At 44.5% G+C, this 18,950-nt stretch overlaps 1 protein-coding gene across 3 annotated transcripts in view; it reads left to right on the top strand.

The window, feature by feature from the left end:
* The first annotated feature begins 7,372 nt into the window (after positions 1-7,372).
* The window catches only part of LOC110528801 (xin actin-binding repeat-containing protein 2), a 49,422-nt gene continuing 37,844 nt past the window's right edge, over positions 7,373-18,950 (top strand). Inside the window, exons 1-2 of one of the 3 annotated variants that reach the window (XM_036982838.1) lie at positions 7,373-8,108; positions 8,709-9,008. In XM_036982838.1, coding sequence (XP_036838733.1) covers positions 8,778-9,008 — 231 coding nt within the window. In that variant the 5' untranslated portion in view covers positions 7,373-8,108; positions 8,709-8,777. Of the gene's footprint in view, positions 8,109-8,383; positions 9,009-18,950 lie in introns of those variants that run through there. The other 2 variants (XM_036982839.1, XM_036982840.1) reach the window with 2 other exon arrangements.

Here is an 18,950-nt window from a genome sequence, read left to right as displayed (position 1 = left end):
TATCCCCTGTGTCCCTTTCTCATATCCCCTGTGTCCCTTTCTCATATCCCGCTGTATCCCTTTCTCATATCCAGCCGTATCCCTTTTCTCATACCCCGCTGTGTCCCTTTCTCATATCCCGCTGTGTCCCTTTCTCATATCCAGCTGTGTCCCTTTCTCATATCCAGCCGTATCCCTTTCTCATATCCCACCGTGTCCCCTTCTCATATCCCCTGTGTCCCTTTCTCATATCCCCTGTGTTCCTTTCTCATATACCCTGTGTCCCTTTCTCATATCCCCCTGTGTCCCTTTCTCATATCCCCTGTGTCCCCTTCTCATATCCCCTGTGTCCCTTTCTCATATCCCCTGTGTCCCTTTCTCATATCCCCTGTGTCCCTTTCTCATATCCCCTGTGTCCCTTTCTCATATCCCGCTGTATCCCTTTCTCATATCCAGCCGTATCCCTTTCTCATACCCCGCTGTGTCCCTTTCTCATATTTATTTATTTATTTACCTTTATTTAACCAGGTAGGCAAGTTGAGAACAAGTTCTCATTTACAATTGCGACCTGGCCAAGATAAAGCAAAGCAGTTCGACAGATACAACAACACAGAGTTACACATGGAGTAAAACAAACATACAGTCAATAATAAAGTATAAATAAGTCTATATACAATGTGAGCAAATGAGGTGAGAAGGGAGGTAAAGGCAAAAAAGGCCTTGGTGGCAAGGTAAATACAATATAGCAAGTAAAACACTGGAATGGTAGTTTTGCAATGGAAGAATGTGCAAAGTAGATATAAAAATAATGGGGTGCAAAGGAGCAAAATAAATAAATAAATTAAATACAGTTGGGAAAGAGGTAGTTGATAGGGCTAAATTATAGGTGGGCTATGTACAGGTGCAGTAATCAGTGAGCTGCTCTGACAGTTGGTGCTTAAAGCTAGTGAGGGAGATAAGTGTTTCCAGTTTCAGAGATTTTTGTAGTTCGTTCCAGTCATTGGCAGCAGAGAACTGGAAAGAGAGGCGGCCAAAGAAAGAATTGGTTTTGGGGGTGACTAGAGAGATATACCTGCTGGAGCGTGTGCTACAGGTGGGAGATGCTATGGTGACCAGCGAGCTGAGATAAGGGGGGACTTTACCTAGCAGGGTCTTGTAGATGACATGGAGCCAGTGGGTTTGGCGACGAGTATGAAGCGAGGGCCAGCCAACGAGAGCGTACAGGTCGCAATGGTGGGTAGTATATGGGGCTTTGGTGACAAAACGGATTGCACTGTGATAGACTGCATCCAATTTGTTGAGTAGGGTATTGGAGGCTATTTTGTAAATTACATCGCCAAAGTCGAGGATTGGTAGGATGGTCAGTTTTACAAGGGTATGTTTGGCAGCATGAGTGAAGGATGCTTTGTTGCGAAATAGGAAGCCAATTCTAGATTTAACTTTGGATTGGAGATGTTTGATATGGGTCTGGAAGGAGAGTTTACAGTCTAACCAGACACCTAAGTATTTGTAGTTGTCCACGTATTCTAAGTCAGAGCCGTCCAGAGTAGTGATGTTGGACAGGCGGGTAGGTGCAGGTATCGATCGGTTGAAGAGCTTGCATTTAGTTTTACTTGTATTTAAGAGCAATTGGAGGCCACGGAAGGAGAGTTGTATGGCATTGAAGCTTGCCTGGAGGGTTGTTAACACAGTGTCCAAAGAAGGGCCGGAAGTATACAGAATGGTGTCGTCTGCGTAGAGGTGGATCAGAGACTCACCAGCAGCAAGAGCGACCTCATTGATGTATACAGAGAAGAGAGTCGGTCCAAGAATTGAACCCTGTGGCACCCCCATAGAGACTGCCAGAGGTCCGGACAACAGACCCTCCGATTTGACACACTGAACTCTATCAGAGAAGTAGTTGGTGAACCAGGCGAGGCAATCATTTGAGAAACCAAGGCTGTTGAGTCTGCCGATGAGGATGTGGTGATTGACAGAGTCGAAAGCCTTGGCCAGATCAATGAATACGGCTGCACAGTAATGTTTCTTATCGATGGCGGTTAAGATATCGTTTAGGACCTTGAGCGTGGCTGAGGTGCACCCATGACCAGCTCTGAAACCAGATTGCATAGCAGAGAAGGTATGGTGAGATTCAAAATGGTCGGTAATCTGTTTGTTGACGTGGCTTTCGAAGACCTTAGAAAGGCATGGTAGGATAGATATAGGTCTGTAGCAGTTTGGGTCAAGAGTGTCCCCCCCTTTGAAGAGGGGGATGACCGCAGCTGCTTTCCAATCTTTGGGAATCTCAGACGACACGAAAGAGAGGTTGAACAGGCTAGTAATAGGGGTGGCAACAATTTCGGCAGATAATTTTAGAAAGAAAGGGTCCAGATTGTCTAGCCCGGCTGATTTGTAGGGGTCCAGATTTTGCAGCTCTTTCAGAACATCAGCTGAATGGATTTGGGAGAAGGAGAAATGGGGAAGGCTTGGGCGAGTTGCTGTTGGGGGTGCAGTGCTGTTGACAGGGGTAGGAGTAGCCAGGTGGAAAGCATGGCCAGCAGTAGAAAAATGCTTATTGAAATTTTCAATTATGGTGGATTTATCAGTGGTGACAGTGTTTCCTATCTTCAGTACAGTGGGCAGCTGGGAGGAGGTGTTCTTATTCTCCATGGACTTTACAGTGTCCCAGAACTTTTTTGAGTTAGTGTTGCAAGAAGCAAATTTCTGCTTGAAAAAGCTAGCCTTGGCTTTTCTAACTGCCTGTGTATAATGGTTTCTAGCTTCCCTGAACAGCTGCATATCACGGGGGCTGTTCGATGCTAATGCAGAACGCCATAGGATGTTTTTGTGTTAAGGGCAGTCAGGTCTGGGGAGAACCAAGGGCTATATCTGTTCCTGGTTCTAAATTTCTTGAATGGGGCATGTTTATTTAAGATGGTTAGGAAGGCATTTAAAAAAAATATCCAGGCATCCTCTACTGACGGGATGAGGTCAATATCCTTCCAGGATACCCCGGCCAGGTCGATTAGAAAGGCCTGCTCGCTGAAGTGTTTCAGGGAGCGTTTTACAGTGATGAGAGGAGGTCGTTTGACCGCTGACCCATTACGGATGCAGGCAATGAGGCAGTGATCGCTGAGATCTTGGTTGAAGACAGCAGAGGTGTATTTAGAGGGGAAGTTGGTTAGGATGATATCTATGAGGGTGCCCATGTTTAAGGCTTTGGGGAGGTACCTGGTAGGTTCATTGATAATTTGTGTGAGATTGAGGGCATCAAGTTTAGATTGTAGGATGACTGGGGTGTTAAGCATGTTCCAGTTTAGGTCGCCTAGCAGCACGAGCTCTGAAGATAGATGGGGGGCAATCAGTTCACATATGGTGTCCAGAGCACAGCTGGGGGCAGAGGGTGGTCTATAGCAGGCGGCAACGGTGAGAGACTTGTTTTTAGAGAGGTGGATTTTTAAAAGTAGAAGTTCAAATTGTTTGGGTACAGACCTGGATAGTAGGACAGAACTCTGCAGGCTATCTTTGCAGTAGATTGCAACACCGCCCCCTTTGGCAGTTCTATCTTGTCTGAAAATGTTGTAGTTTGGAATTAAAATGTCTGAATTTTTGGTGGTCTTCCTAAGCCAGGATTCAGACACAGCTAGAACATCCGGGTTGGCAGAGTGTGCTAAAGCAGTGAATAGAACAAACTTAGGGAGGAGGCTTCTAATGTTAACATGCATGAAACCAAGGCTATTACGGTTACAGAAGTCGTCAAAAGAGAGCGCCTGGGGAATAGGAGTGGAGCTAGGCACTGCAGGGCCTGGATTCACCTCTACATCGCCAGAGGAACATAGGAGGAGTAGAATAAGGGTGCGACTAAAAGCAATAAGAATTGGTCGTCTAGAACGTCTGGAACAGAGAGTAAAAGGAGGTTTCTGGGGGCGATAAAATAGCATCAAGGTATAATGTACAGACAAAGGTAAGGTAGGATGTGAATACAGTGGAGGTAAACCTAGGTATTGAGTGATGAAGAGAGAGATATTGTCTCTAGAAACATCATTGAAACCAGGAGATGTCATTGCATGTGTGGGTGGTGGAACTAATAGGTTGGATAAGGTATAGTGAGCAGGACTAGAGGCTCTACAGTGAAATAAGCCAATAAACACTAACCAGAACAGCAATGGACAAGACATATTGACATTAAGGAGAGGCATGCTTAGTCGAGTGATCAAAAGGGTCCAGTGAGTGGAGAGGTTGGTTGAGGGTCACGGCGATTTAGACAGCTAGCCAAGCCAACCGGTAGCAAGCTAGCATAGGATGGAGTCTGTTGTTAGCCACCTCTTGCGTTCGGTCAGTAGATTAGTGGGGTTCCGTGAGGTAGAGGGGATTAATCCAAATCACACAACAACAACAAAAATAAGAACAATAGATATAGTTATAGAGGCCCGAGAAGAAAACATAATAATAATAATAAAAATAAATAAATTGTCCGATTGTCTATTCAGATAGCAGCCGGTAAGACAGCTAACGGTTAGCGGGCCGCAGATGGGCGTTCAGGTAACGTCGCGACAGAGGAGCCAGCCGGATCTCCTTCAGGTAGATAACGTCGGCAGTCCAGTTGTGAAGGCCCGGTGGGGCTCCGCGTAGGCAGTGAAACGGGTCCGGATAGGTGACTGCAGCCCAGGAGTGAATGATGGAACTCAGGAGTGATTGACGGAGCTGGCTAGCACCGGAACAATCGATGTTTGCTCCGGAATCGACGAAAGCCGACTGTCACACGGATAGCAGCTAGCTAGCTGTGAGATCCGGGTATGAATGTCCAGAGAGCAGTTGAAATCCAGGGACATGGAGAGAAAAATTGGTCCGGTATGTTCCGTTCCGAGCCGCGCTGCGCCGTACAAAACTGGCGATAGATTTTCGAGCTAAAGGATAGCTGATGACCACAAACCGTGGTTAGCTGAATACTAACGATTTGCCAGTAAAGAAGCTAACTAGCTTCTGATTAGCTTCTGGATTAGCTTCTGGGCTAGCTCCTGGCTAGCTTCTGGCTAGTTTCTGGCTAGCTTCTTGGAGTTTCTGGCTAGCTTCTTGGAGGATTACAGATCTGAGGTAAATAATAATTTTTTATAAATATAAATTGGTGAGGCTGGTTGCAGGAGAGTGTTTAGAAGATGAGTTGATGGAAAATAAAAATAAAATGTATGTGAAAAAAGTTGTAAATATATATATATACAGGACACGACAAGACGAGGACAAAAGACGTCTGAACTGCTATGCGATCTTGGAGAGAGAGAGAGATATCCCCTGTGTCCCTTTCTCATATCCCCTGTGTCCCTTTCTCATATCCCCTGTGTCCCTTTCTCATATCCCCTGTGTTCCTTTCTCATATCCCCTGTGTCCCTTTCTCATATCCCGCTGTGTCCCTTTCTCATATTCCCTGTGTCCCCTTCTCATATCCCCTGTGTCCCTTTCTCATATCCCCTGTGTCCATTTCTCATATCCCCTGTGTCCCTTTCTCATATCCCCTGTGTCCCTTTCTCATATCCCGCTGTATCCCTTTCTCATATCCAGCCGTATCCCTTTTCTCATACCCCGCTGTGTCCCTTTCTCATATCCCGCTGTGTCCCTTTCTCATATCCAGCTGTGTCCCTTTCTCATATCCAGCCGTATCCCTTTCTCATATCCCACCGTGTCCCCTTCTCATATCCCCTGTGTCCCTTTCTCATATCCCCTGTGTCCCTTTCTCACATACCCTGTGCCCCTTTCTCACATACCCTGTGTCCCTTTCTCATATCCCGCTGTGTCCCTTTCTCATATTCCCTGTGTCCCTTTCTCATATCCCGCCGTGTCCCTTTTTCATATCCCGCCGTGTCCCTTTCTCATATCCCCTGTGTCCCTTTCTCATATCCCGCCGTGTCCCTTTCTCATATCCCCTGTGTCCCTTTCTCATATCTCCTGTGTTCCTTTCTCATATACCCTGTGTCCCTTTCTCATATCCCGCTGTGTCCCCTTCTCATATCCCCTGTGTCCCTTTCTCATATCCCCTGTGTCCCTTTCTCATATCCCATGTGTCCCTTTCTCATATCCCCTGTGTCCCTTTCTCATATCCCGCTGTCCCTTTCTCATATCCCCTGTGTCCCTTTCTCATATCCCCTGTGTCCCTTTCTCATATCCCATGTGTCCCTTTCTCATATCCCCTGTGTCCCTTTCTCATATCCCGCTATCCCTTTCTCATATCCCGCCGTATCCCTTTCTCATATACCCTGTGTCCCTTTCTCATATCCCGCTGTATCCCTTTCTCATATCCAGCCGTATCCCTTTTCTCATACCCCGCTGTGTCCCTTTCTCATATCCCGCTGTGTCCCTTTCTCATATCCAGCTGTGTCCCTTTCTCATATCCAGCCGTATCCCTTTCTCATATCCCACCGTGTCCCCTTCTCATATCCCCTGTGTCCCTTTCTCATATCCCCTGTGTCCCTTTCTCACATACCCTGTGTCCCTTTCTCACATACCCTGTGTCCCTTTCTCATATCCCGCTGTGTCCCTTTCTCATATCCCGCTGTGTCCCTTTCTCATATTCCCTGTGTCCCTTTCTCATATCCCGCCGTGTCCCTTTTTCATATCCCGCCGTGTCCCTTTCTCATATCCCCTGTGTCCCTTTCTCATATCCCGCCGTGTCCCTTTCTCATATCCCCTGTGTCCCTTTCTCATATCTCCTGTGTTCCTTTCTCATATACCCTGTGTCCCTTTCTCATATCCCGCTGTGTCCCTTCCTCATATCCCGCTGTGTCCCTTTCTCATATTCCCTGTGTTCCCCTTCTCATATCCCCTGTGTCCCTTTCTCATATCCCCTGTGTCCCTTTCTCATATCCCATGTGTCCCTTTCTCATATCCCCTGTGTCCCTTTCTCATATCCCGCTGTCCCTTTCTCATATCCCCTGTGTCCCTTTCTCATATCCCCTGTGTCCCTTTCTCATATCCCATGTGTCCCTTTCTCATATCCCCTGTGTCCCTTTCTCATATCCCCTGTATCCCTTTCTCATATCCCGCCGTATCCCTTTCTCATATACCCTGTGTCCCTTTCTCATATCCCCTGTGTCCCTTTCTCATATCCCCTGTGTCCCTTTCTCATACCCCGCTGTGTCCCTTTCTCATATCCCGCTGTGTCCCTTTCTCATATCCCGCTGTGTCCCTTTCTCATATCCCGCTGTGTCCCTTTCTCATATCCCGCTGTGTCCCTTTCTCATATCCCGCCGTATCCTTCTCTTTCTTCCCTGAGTCAAACGACTTTTGGGGATTTTACTATTTTCTAATAATGTGGCCCGAATCAACTACTTCTATCGGACGTAATTTAAGGCATTTTCAAATAATATGCTTTAAATAGCCTACTATTTGAAAGTATTTTCAAATACGTATTTTAAATACTATTTTAAAACGCATGGGAGTGTATTTGGCTATTTTTCCAATAGCTTCTAAGTGTATTTTAAAATATATTCAACTACTGCCTCTGAGATGGTTGCCAAGGTACTCTTTGAAATGCTATTGCTTAAAAAAGTCCCTTTGACACACTTGAGAGGACCACAGAGTTGCCTTGACGGATTTCACAACCTATGCATAAGTAATTCAATTCATTTCACATGGTTGACGATTCATTGCTTAAATTCATTAAGAAAACCCAGCAAAACCTTGCAGTACAGTTAGCATATGCTCACATAGCACAAAGTCCCCACACTGAATGGCCCTTGCCTTGACACAAAAAACATTCAACCCAAAGCTGTGAGAGACACCATTATTGTCACAGGGGGACAAAGAAAAACAGTAGAAAAGTTGTGCTCCAATTGTGTAAGTAGAGGAAAAAATGTGTTTAAACCGTCAAACAATCATTAGCCGTGCCCAGTGAAGTAAAACCCTCCCAAGGAAAGGAAGGGCAATAAAACAACTATCACACTGGCGACTGGGGTGGGAGGTTAATTGTGACAGAGCTTCCATGATTTGTTCAGGAAAAATAGGATTGGAGCCAGACAAGGCTAGGGCTGGGGTCAACCCTGGGTCTCAACTGTTTCCTGTCAGCCTGACCTGGGTGGTACTGACAGAGGGAGGGAGAAAGGGGTCTGTTCAGTCTAAACTGGGTTCTGGAGTTCCTTGCTTCAGGATTAAGCTGAAAGGTAGGGTATGATACCTCTATTAGTGTAATATTACATTTATAAAGTAGGCCCTATCTTGGTCAGTCTGTCTGTCTGTCTGTCTGTCTGTCTCTTTCGCTCTCTCTCTCTCTCTCTCTCTCTCTCTTTCTCTCTCTCTCTCTCTCTCTCGCTCTCTGTCCCTTTGTCTCTCTCTCTCTCTCTCTCTCTCTCTCTCTCTCTCTCTCTCTCTCTCTCTCTCTCTCTCTCTCTCTCTCTCTCTCTCTCTCTCTCTCTCTCTCTCTCTCTCTCTCTGTCCCTTTGTCTCCCTCTGTCTCTCTCTCTAAAGTGAATATTTATTTCTCATAGCTATGTAGCTGACGTTACTATGAGCTGCATCCAAGACCCAAAACAGTGTGTCACTGGGAAAACATTTTCCTCTCTCCTCTCCCTCTCTCCTCTCCCTCTCTCCTCCTCTGAAGGCCAGCCTCTCTGTGTCGTCTATCAGCCTGGTGTGTCTAGAGCTAGCCACAGGGTCAGAACAGAGCAGAGAAAGGCATCTACCCCATCTACTCCTCTTTCTCTCATTCTCTCACTCACAATACTCACAAATCTCTCTTCCTTTCTCCCCCTTTTACCTCCCAGTCATACAATAGACTTCCCCTGTACGCTCCTGCCCAGAAGAAAGAACAGGGGGATACGGTTTCCACAACAATGGAAATTCAATCAGGAAATGGAGAGGAGTTGGAGGTGGTGAGTGGCGAGTCATTAGCGACCTCGGGCTCTGTTTCCTCCTCGCCGTATCTCTCTGTCCCTCAGGCAGACGGCACGGACGACCAAGTACTCCGGGAGGACCTCCAGGCTGCCAAGACCATTGAGAGGTTTGACATCCCTCTGAGTAACTTGAAGAGGATGTTTGAGAAGCCCCCAGGAGCAGCCAACACTGTAAGTACACTTCTTTTCTTATTATGCAGTACAGCTTTATGTGAATTGAATGTTTAAGCCAAACAGTGCCCTAACTTACTGTGGCCCAAAGCACTCTGTCCATGGACTGTTTGGGAGGGAACCAACTGATGGGCAATTATGTGCTACATTTACCGTGAGAAACTGAATAAAACTTTAGTGGAAAGTTAAAAAAGTAAGTTTAGTGAAGTAGGTTCATTGGAGATTTTGTCACAGTTGTAATGCATCTATCTGTCTCCTAGTTTCTGAGAGACGGGAAGCAGAGTATCAGTGTAGATAGAGTGGGGTCTGGTGACCAATGGCATCACACTTTTTAAAAAACATCAGCTCTGCTGCTTGTTTTTTGTGTTCTTGTTGCGTCTCTCACTTAATTCCATAAATACGTCTATTCTAGTTTCAGGGTGGCTATGTGGGATCCTCTGAAAGACGTCCGTGTGATCACTGACAAATGGAAAACCCCTGGTGCAGCACCTGGTTTCAGTATTTTGGCCCCTCTTTTTATTGCATTTGGTTTTTACACAGTTAGAAAATGCACTATTTACTAAGATGGTTTAAATGTCAAGATAGAACAAGATGACAAGGGATAGAAAGTATGATTCAAAGAGCAGTGGATACCACGGTCTAGGGGTTAGGAGTATTGTTACAAAGAGCAGTGGATACCACGGTCTAGGGGTTAGGAGTATTGTTACAAAGAGCAGTGGATACCACGGTCTAGGGGTTAGGAGTATTGTTACAAAGAGCACTGGATACCACGGTCTAGGGGTTAGGAGTATTGTTACAAAGAGCAGTGGATACCACGGTCTAGGGGTTAGGAGTATTGTTACCAAGAGCAGTGGATACCACGGTCTAGGGGTTAGGAGTATTGTTACAAAGAGCAGTGGATACCACGGTCTAGGGGTTAGGAGTATTGTTACCAAGAGCAGTGGATACCACGGTCTAGGGGTTAGGAGTATTGTTACCAAGAGCAGTGGATACCACGGTCTAGGGGTTAGGAGTATTGTTACAAAGAGCAGTGGATACCACGGTCTAGGGGTTAGGAGTATTGTTACAAAGAGCAGTGGATACCACGGTCTAGGGGTTAGGAGTATTGTTACAAAGAGCAGTGGATACCACGGTCTAGGGGTTAGGAGTATTGTTACAAAGAGCAGTGGATACCACGGTCTAGGGGTTAGGAGTATTGTTACAAAGAGCAGTGGATACCACGGTCTAGGGGTTAGGAGTATTGTTACAAAGAGCAGTGGATACCACGGTCTAGGGGTTAGGAGTATTGTTACAAAGAGCAGTGGATACCACGGTCTAGGGGTTAGGAGTATTGTTACAAAGAGCAGTGGATACCACGGTCTAGGGGTTAGGAGTATTGTTACAAAGAGCAGTGGATACCACGGTCTAGGGGTTAGGAGTATTGATACAAAGAGCAGTGGATACCACGGTCTAGGGGTTAGGAGTATTGTTACAAAGAGCAGTGGATACCACGGTCTAGGGGTTAGGAGTATTGTTACAAAGAGCAGTGGATACCACGGTCTAGGGGTTAGGAGTATTGTTACAAAGAGCAGTGGATACCACGGTCTAGGGGTTAGGAGTATTGATACAAAGAGCAGTGGATACCACGGTCTAGGGGTTAGGAGTATTGTTACAAAGAGCAGTGGATACCACGGTCTAGGGGTTAGGAGTATTGTTACAAAGAGCAGTGGATACCACGGTCTAGGGGTTAGGAGTATTGTTACAAAGAGCAGTGGATACCACGGTCTAGGGGTTAGGAGTATTGTTACAAAGAGCAGTGGATACCACGGTCTAGGGGTTAGGAGTATTGTTACAAAGAGCAGTGGATACCACGGTCTAGGGGTTAGGAGTATTGTTACAAAGAGCAGTGGATACTACGGTCTAGGGGTTAGGAGTATTGTTACAAAGAGCAGTGGATACCACGGTCTAGGGGTTAGGAGTATTGATACAAAGAGCAGTGGATACCACGGTCTAGGGGTTAGGAGTATTGTTACAAAGAGCAGTGGATACCACGGTCTAGGGGTTAGGAGTATTGTTACAAAGAGCAGTGGATACCACGGTCTAGGGGTTAGGAGTATTGTTACCAAGAGCAGTGGATACCACGGTCTAGGGGTTAGGAGTATTGTTACAAAGAGCACTGGATACCACGGTCTAGGGGTTAGGAGTATTGTTACCAAGAGCAGTGGATACCACGGTCTAGGGGTTAGGAGTATTGTTACCAAGAGCAGTGGATACCACGGTCTAGGGGTTAGGAGTATTGTTACCAAGAGCAGTGGATACCACGGTCTAGGGGTTAGGAGTATTGTTACAAAGAGCAGTGGATACCACGGTCTAGGGGTTAGAAGTATTGTTACAAAGAGCAGTGGATACCACGGTCTAGGGGTTAGGAGTATTGTTACCAAGAGCAGTGGATACCACGGTCTAGGGGTTAGGAGTATTGTTACCAAGAGCAGTGGATACCACGGTCTAGGGGTTAGGAGTATTGTTACAAAGAGCAGTGGATACCACGGTCTAGGGGTTAGGAGTATTGTTTCAAAGCCAGAGAATATGATTCAGCCTTTGGCAAAGGGTTTACCCAAAGTTTGTTGACTCTGGTAAAAGTGCTTACGTCTTCTTTTTTCACTGAAGTCAAGGGCGAATTACTCACCACCTGGTTTTCCATCACATTACAGCTGGCTGCTCTCAGAGGAACATCTACTGTAAGACACTTGGAAGCAAAGTTGGTCATTTTTGGGCAAACTATCCCACTGCCAAATGTCTACCGTGGAGTAACGAATGGTCCATCTGACCTAGTTATGCTCTTAGTTGGTTTTAACATCGTCATGATGTCCAACCATATTCTTCCCAAATCTGGCTGTGATGTGTTCGTAATGCCAAAGATCCACCGCAGATTCGATCGGTTTAATCAAAACTATAATACAAATATTATTACAACATCCTTAGTGAATCTATAAGCTACCAGCAGATGGTATGAAGAGCACAGCAAAAGTGAAAGAAATGAGTGAAGTCTCCCCATTAGCTGCACAGAGAGATCTGTATTGATCTCTAGTCCATCCTCCTGTCTATGGAGTGGAGCCTAAATACACAACTGATGTTTCTTAGCCCCCGGCCATGGCATTACTGTCCTCCTGAGAGTTGTAAAGGGAACTTAGTCATGCTGTAAAGAAAGTAGATGACCATGTCTCAGTGTCAACCACCTGAAAGCAGCTTTAGTTATTCATAAACTAGATCAATACACTGACAGTGTTTATTGGCTTATTCAGATGTCCGTTAGCTTTTGACGAAGCAGCAGCTACTCTTCCTGGAGTCCACACGAAACACAGAACATGACGAGGAACCAAGCACATGGTACACTGATAGACAAGAGCAGTCACACAAATGTAGAATGCAACGGTGTACAACTGAAGAATAACGCGTGTGTGGATTGTGTTCGAGTGCGTCTGTGTGTGTGTCATTTCACAGTCGCTATTTTGCCATCAGACGTTGTTTAATCCATTTTTTAAAGGTAATTTTCCTGTTTCTTGGAATAATTGGATCATGCCTCTGTATAATACTGCGTGTTGTCGGGAATTGGTTTTGAACTTGGGGAATGTGAAGAGACCCCTGGTGGCATGTCTTGTGAGGTATGTATGGCTGTCTGCGCTGAATGTTATTGGATTATACAGACAATCTGGAATTTACATTACAGTAATACTTCTCATAAAAATAAAAAGACAAGCAGTTAATCTCTCATCAACCCTCAACCAGGAAGGACCATCATGGATGTTGTTGATGCTAGTTCTGTGCAGTTAAGGGTGAGGCGTGCTGTTCTGTTTTGAACTAGCTGCAGCTTTGCTATGTCTTTCTTTGCTGCACTTGACCATATTACCGGACAGTAATCAAGTTGGGACAAGACCAGAGCCTGAACAACTAGTGCAGTTGATTTTTGTGTCAAAAGCGCAGAACATATTTTCAGAACAGACATACACCTCCCCATCTTTACGACACATTTTTCAATATGACTTGACCATGATAATTGACCATCCAATGATATACAGTTGAAGTCAGAAGTTTACATACACCTTAGCCAACTACGTTTAAACTCAGTTTTTCACAATTCCTGACATTTAATCCAAGTAAAACATTCCCTGTTTTAGGTCAGTTAGGATCACCAGTTTATTTTAAGAATGTGAAATGTCAGAATAATAGTAGAGAGAATTATTTATTTCAGCTTTTATTTCTTTCATCACATTCCCAGTGGGTCAGAAGTTCACATACACTCAATTAGTATTTGGTAGCATTGCCTTTAAATTGTTTAACTTGGGTCTAACATTTCTGGTAGCCTTCCACAAGCTTCCCACAAGAAGTTGGGTGAATTTTGGCCATATCCTCCTGACAGAGCTGGTGTAACTGAGTCAGGTTTGTAGGCCTCTTTGCTCGCACATGCTTTTTCAGTTCTGCCCACACATTTTCTATACGATTGAGGTCAAGGCTTTGTGATTGCCACTCTAATACCTTGACTTTGTTGTCCTTAAGCCATTTTGCCATAACTTTGGAAGTATGCTTGGGGTCATTGTCCATTTGGAAGACCAATTTGCGACCAGGCTTTAAACTTCCTGACTAATGTCTTGAGATGTTGCTTCAATATATCCACATAATTTTACTCCCTCACGATGCCATCTATTTTGTGAAGTGCACCAGTCCCTCCTGCAGCAAAGCACCCCCACAACATAATGCTGCCACCCCCGTGCTTTAAGGTTGGGATGGTGTTATTCGGTTTGCAAGCCTCCCCTGTCTTCCTTCAAACATAACAATGGTCATTATGGCCAAACAGTTCTATTTTTGTTTCATCAGACCAGAGGACATTTCTACAAAAAGTACGATCTTTGTCCCCATGTGCAGTTGCAAACCGTAGTCTGGCTTTTTTATGGTGGTTTTGGAGCAATGGCTTCTTCCTTGCTGAGCAGCCTTTCAGGTTATGTCGATATAGCACATGTTTTACTGTGAATATAGATACTTTTGTACCTGTTTCCTCCAGCATCTTCACAAGGTCCTTTGCTGTTGTTCTGTGATTGATTTGCACTTTTCGCACCAAAGTACATTCATATCTAGGAAACAGAAAGCGTCTCCTTCCTGAGTGGAATGACAGCTGCGTGGTCCCATGGTGTTTATACTTGCGTGCTATTGTTTGTACAGATGAATATGATACCTTCAGGCATTTTGAAATTGCTGGTTGAACCAGACTTGTGGAGGTCTACAATTTTTTTCTGAGGTCTTGGCTGATTTTTGATTTTCCCATGATGTCAAGCAAAGAGGCACTGAAGGTAGGCCTTGAAATACATCCACAGGTACACCTCCAATTGACTCAAATTATGTCAATTAGCCTATCAGAAGCTTCTAAAGCCATGACATTCTTTTCGGGAATTTTCCAAGCTGTTTAAAGGCACAGTCAACTTAGTGTGTGTAAACTTCTGACCCAGTGGAATTGTGATACAGTGAATTATAAGTGAAAGAATCTGTCTGTAAACAATTGTTGGAAAAATGATTTGTGTCATGCACAAAGTAGATGTCCTAACCGACTTGCCAAAACTATAGTTTGTTAACAAGAAATTTGTGAAGTGGTTGAAAAATGAGTTTTAATGTCTCCAACCTAAGTGTATGTAAACTTCCGACTTCAACTGTACCTAGGAGTTTAGCTTCCTCAACTTGCTCAATGGTCACACACTTAATGCATAACTCCAGTTGAGGTTTGGGTCTTAGATTCTTTTTTTTTTTTTTTTACCAAATACAATACTTTTAGTTTTAGATGTATTTAAGAACTGTGTGTTATTAATCACCCATTCTGATACTGATTAACTTCTTATTTATCTATTCAGTGAGCTCACTGGCTTTGATTGCTTAGTTGTGGGACTCATAGTAGCTCTGACTAGTCCATAATTAGGTTCTAGAGTTGTTCCTGACCATATAGCCTTAACTTAACCAAAGTTGTTCCTAGTTAGCTCATGGTCAGGGAAAACTCTGAGCCCTACTCATAATATACATACAGTTGTGACCAACTCTGTAGGTTTTAGAGGTCTTGAGGCGGCAGCACAGCTGCAGTATGGTGTCTCTAGCCTGCCGACTGTGGGTTGAAACCTGTAGGTGGCACATGCTGTCTGTGCAGTGCAGTGCCATGCACAGACGACGGGGCTTATTCCACACTGTGCTATTTAAGACCTATTCCTGGGGTTGTATGGTTAAGCCGCATTTTAAAAATAACCCTGTAATTGGTATGTCGGCTGTGGCTGACAGCGCGGGAGTGGAGGGCCTTTAGGTACTGCCAGCCTGCCTCAGATCAGATGGGAGCACAGGCAGAGTGGAGACGTGGATCTATAGAGAGCTGGATCATGCCTGTCGTAGTCAGAGTTCTGGACTGGGTCCTGCTGTCTGTCTGTCTTCTTATGTGGATCTGTGGGTTCTGGGGTTGCTTCAGATCACAAAGAGGAAGGTGAGGTCTGCTGAACTGATTAAAGGCCAGCTGAAAAGCTTCACTCTTCGTAGTTTAACTACAAGAGCAGAAGTGTACAAAAACGAAATAGTTAGGGGTTTGTTTTATTGAACGTTTTTTTCTTTGTGGTGGGGTTGTTGTTTTTTGTGAGGGTTTTTATCTTTACTGTTCTTTAATTAGTACTTATGTGTGAAAGGAAATGTGAGAGGTTTCTCAGATGACTGTACCATAGTTTGCTGCGACCACAACACTGAACCACTGATGCCAAAGGTCCAAAAGATGCAATCTTTCACAGACATTCTTTGGCTCAGAACCACTGGCCTTGTCTCAAATACACAGTAAAAAACTTCATCTGGTACTGAGTGAAATGTAGTATTTTAGGGAAAGTTAAGCCTTGTTAAGTATATTTAGACGAGTGTGGCGAGACAGAGTGGAACGAAGCCATAATAAACCAAACACATCCTGATAAGAACAGAGTTTGGCTATTCCCCAATGGACCTTGTCCTATTATACATTTAGGAGACATTTGCTTCAAAGATGAATTATTGTATTCCCTTGACATGAGCTGACTGACAATCATGATGAGACTGAGACAATGTAGGTTAGGCTAACAGATGCTCTTATACAGAATGACTTACAGGAGCAATTAGGTTTAAGTGCTTTGCTCAAGGGCACATCAACAGATTTCTCACCTAGTGAGCTCAGGGACTTGAACCAGCAACTTTTTGGTTACTGGCTCAACGCTCTTAACCGCCAGGCTACCTGCCGCCCCCAAACCCCATACAACTGTACCGTTGTGATATACTAACGCTGAACTGCTTGTATTTCTGTAGGGATCCAATACGACGACTCTCAATCCTTCTTCTACCTCCTCATTCAAGTCAAGGAAAGAGGGATAAAGACTTACTTTTACTCTGCCACGCCCATTTGGAATTCATCCTTTATTTTGCATGACCAAAATTTGCAAAGAAACCGATCTTAATTTTGAGAACGCGGATACTTGTCACTGTTTAATTCTTCCTTTGAATCTGACCTTTCTCTTTGACATTTGATTCTTAATGAATGATAATCCAATTTGCCGTTTCCTTTCAATTTCCTCTGCAGAAGATTTCATTCCCGTTTTTAATTTTCGTTCTGTGTTGCCCATGGTGTTAAAGTGCTTTTTTATTCCCCCAAATCAGATGAATTCTGCCCCCTTTTGGGGCAAGGTGACCTGAGAAACAATAAAGCGGAATATTAATATTTGATTAATTCCCCTTTAGAACATTTAATTAATAAAGGAGACCTTGAATGAAGCACAATCATCTGGCTGTTAATTTGTCTCTGTTTCACTCTGGCTTCTAATAACATTCTCAGCCACACATTATTCACAGGCAGCGGGAAGGTCATCTTCTTATCTCTGATTTAGTCGTCTAACAAAAGCCTGTGTCAGTTCAACACAGGGCCAGTGTTCACAGATCACAGAAAGAAAAGGAGTGCAGCTCACTATAAAACATGACTCTGTCTCTTGCCTCATCTGTAGGGTTACAAATGCAAATGTCAGCTTTGGTGGGATATTGTATTATTTATACAGTGGAATGCCTGGGATGTCATTGAGAGGTTGGACATAACAATGGAGGATGGATCATCGCCGGGTGGCCGTATAAGTAGTGTCAAAACTTCACTGATTCCACTGGTGAGGAGGACAGGCATGTTTCCATTATCCACAGATGTGGAGTGATGCAATAGTTTATGTTCGGAGCAAAGAGTTCCTTTTTTTGCTCGAGTGGACTAGCTGACTAGCCGACCCCCCTTCTGTTTATGTTTCTGTTTCTGTTTATGACAGTGGAATCAGATGTCGTTACCAGTCCCAACCAGAGGGGGGCAATCAAATGTCTGGGAGTCACATCAATTAGTCCTGCTCTAACAGTGCAGCAAAAATTTAAAATAATAATAAAAAACGACAAATCACAAATGTCAGAACGAATCCAGTTAACAACCCACATAACACGCTATCAGTAATCCAAATGCAATCTAAAGCAATCCATAAAAGTTGCATACCAAAACAGGTAGGACTATAATGAAGAAACCAAAGTCATACAGCATGTATCACTCCACAGAGATAGGATCAATGTCACCACACCATGCCACAGAGATAGGATCTATGTCACCACACCATGCCACAGAGATAGGATCTATGTCACCACACCATGCCACAGAGATAGGATCTATGTCACCACACCATGCCACAGAGATAGGATCTATGTCACCACACCATGCCACAGAGATATAATCTATGTCACCAAACCACGGCACAGAGATAGGATCTATGTCACCAAACCATGGCACATCCTATGTCATTGTCCTGTTATTTCACCAGGGATTTAATCTCGGTTAGTTTGTTTTTGAAGGTCCTAGGGGTTCTCTGAGATCGATAGCCCACTCCCCATCCTCACTTCATGGGACATCCAGACTCTAAATATACAGCCCACTGTGACCTATGAAGCTTGATGTCATGGGTGGCTTTAAATGTGACATATCCTGAAGTCCAGTTGGACACTTAAATGTGAGGCGTCTGCACACATTCAGATGGTGGGAATGTACATGGGAGCTTGGGTTGATCTTCACAGCTTGAGTAGCTACCGTACCTCTGTACTGTGTTGGATGTACTGCAAAAGCATTTCTCTTTATTTAACTAGGCAAGCCAGTTAAGAACACATTTTTATTTACAACGCTGGGCAAATTGCACACCGCCCCTATGGGACTCCCAATCATGGTGATACAGCCTGGAATTGAACCAGGGTCTGTAGTGACACCTCTAGCACTGCAATGCTATGTCTTAGACCACCGCGCCACTCGGGAGAATGATTGTTTTTCATTTTTATGGAGGCTTTGAACATTGCTTAATGTGTCCCATATGCATAATTTTCAGCTAGGTAACTTGACACTTGACACGACATTATGTGTATGCTTGTGTGTTTTATTTTGGGGTTAGTCAATTGTGTTTACTGTCATTTCATTGGAAGTGGTATTGGGCAAACAGGTTTGAGAGACTCTTTTAAAGCTGCAAATGGTTAATGTTATGTTGACATTGAGGCTACAGTTTACTAACACCCACATCAAAACCCCTTCATTCTGACCCATTCTTCCAGCCCTCTCTTGTCCAGCCCGGCCCGGCCCAAAGTGGCTCAACGGCTCACTCGTAAGATTCCATTAGCTCTATGAGACACTTCCACCTCGTCTCAGTTTCACTGATTCAAATCATTTAATGGAGTCACGGATGTATGAGTCCAACCACACGGCCCAATGACAAAGGAGTGGGTCTCTGAACGCTAGACATTCCAATTATTACCAGCACTTATCTGTTGTATAGTTAAACCAATGGCCAGGCCAGGTCGTCACCTGGTTTTCCATTTCCATTGACTTGCCCTAAAACAGGTTCTATTCTAGATACTGTATGGGTGGGGAGTTTGATTGGG

The sequence above is a fragment of the Oncorhynchus mykiss genome, chromosome 7 (assembly GCF_013265735.2).
Source record: "Oncorhynchus mykiss isolate Arlee chromosome 7, USDA_OmykA_1.1, whole genome shotgun sequence".
NCBI lineage: Eukaryota > Metazoa > Chordata > Actinopteri > Salmoniformes > Salmonidae > Oncorhynchus > Oncorhynchus mykiss.
Note: the sequence above shows the minus strand (reverse complement) of the source record. Positions and strands in the feature narration are given on the sequence as shown.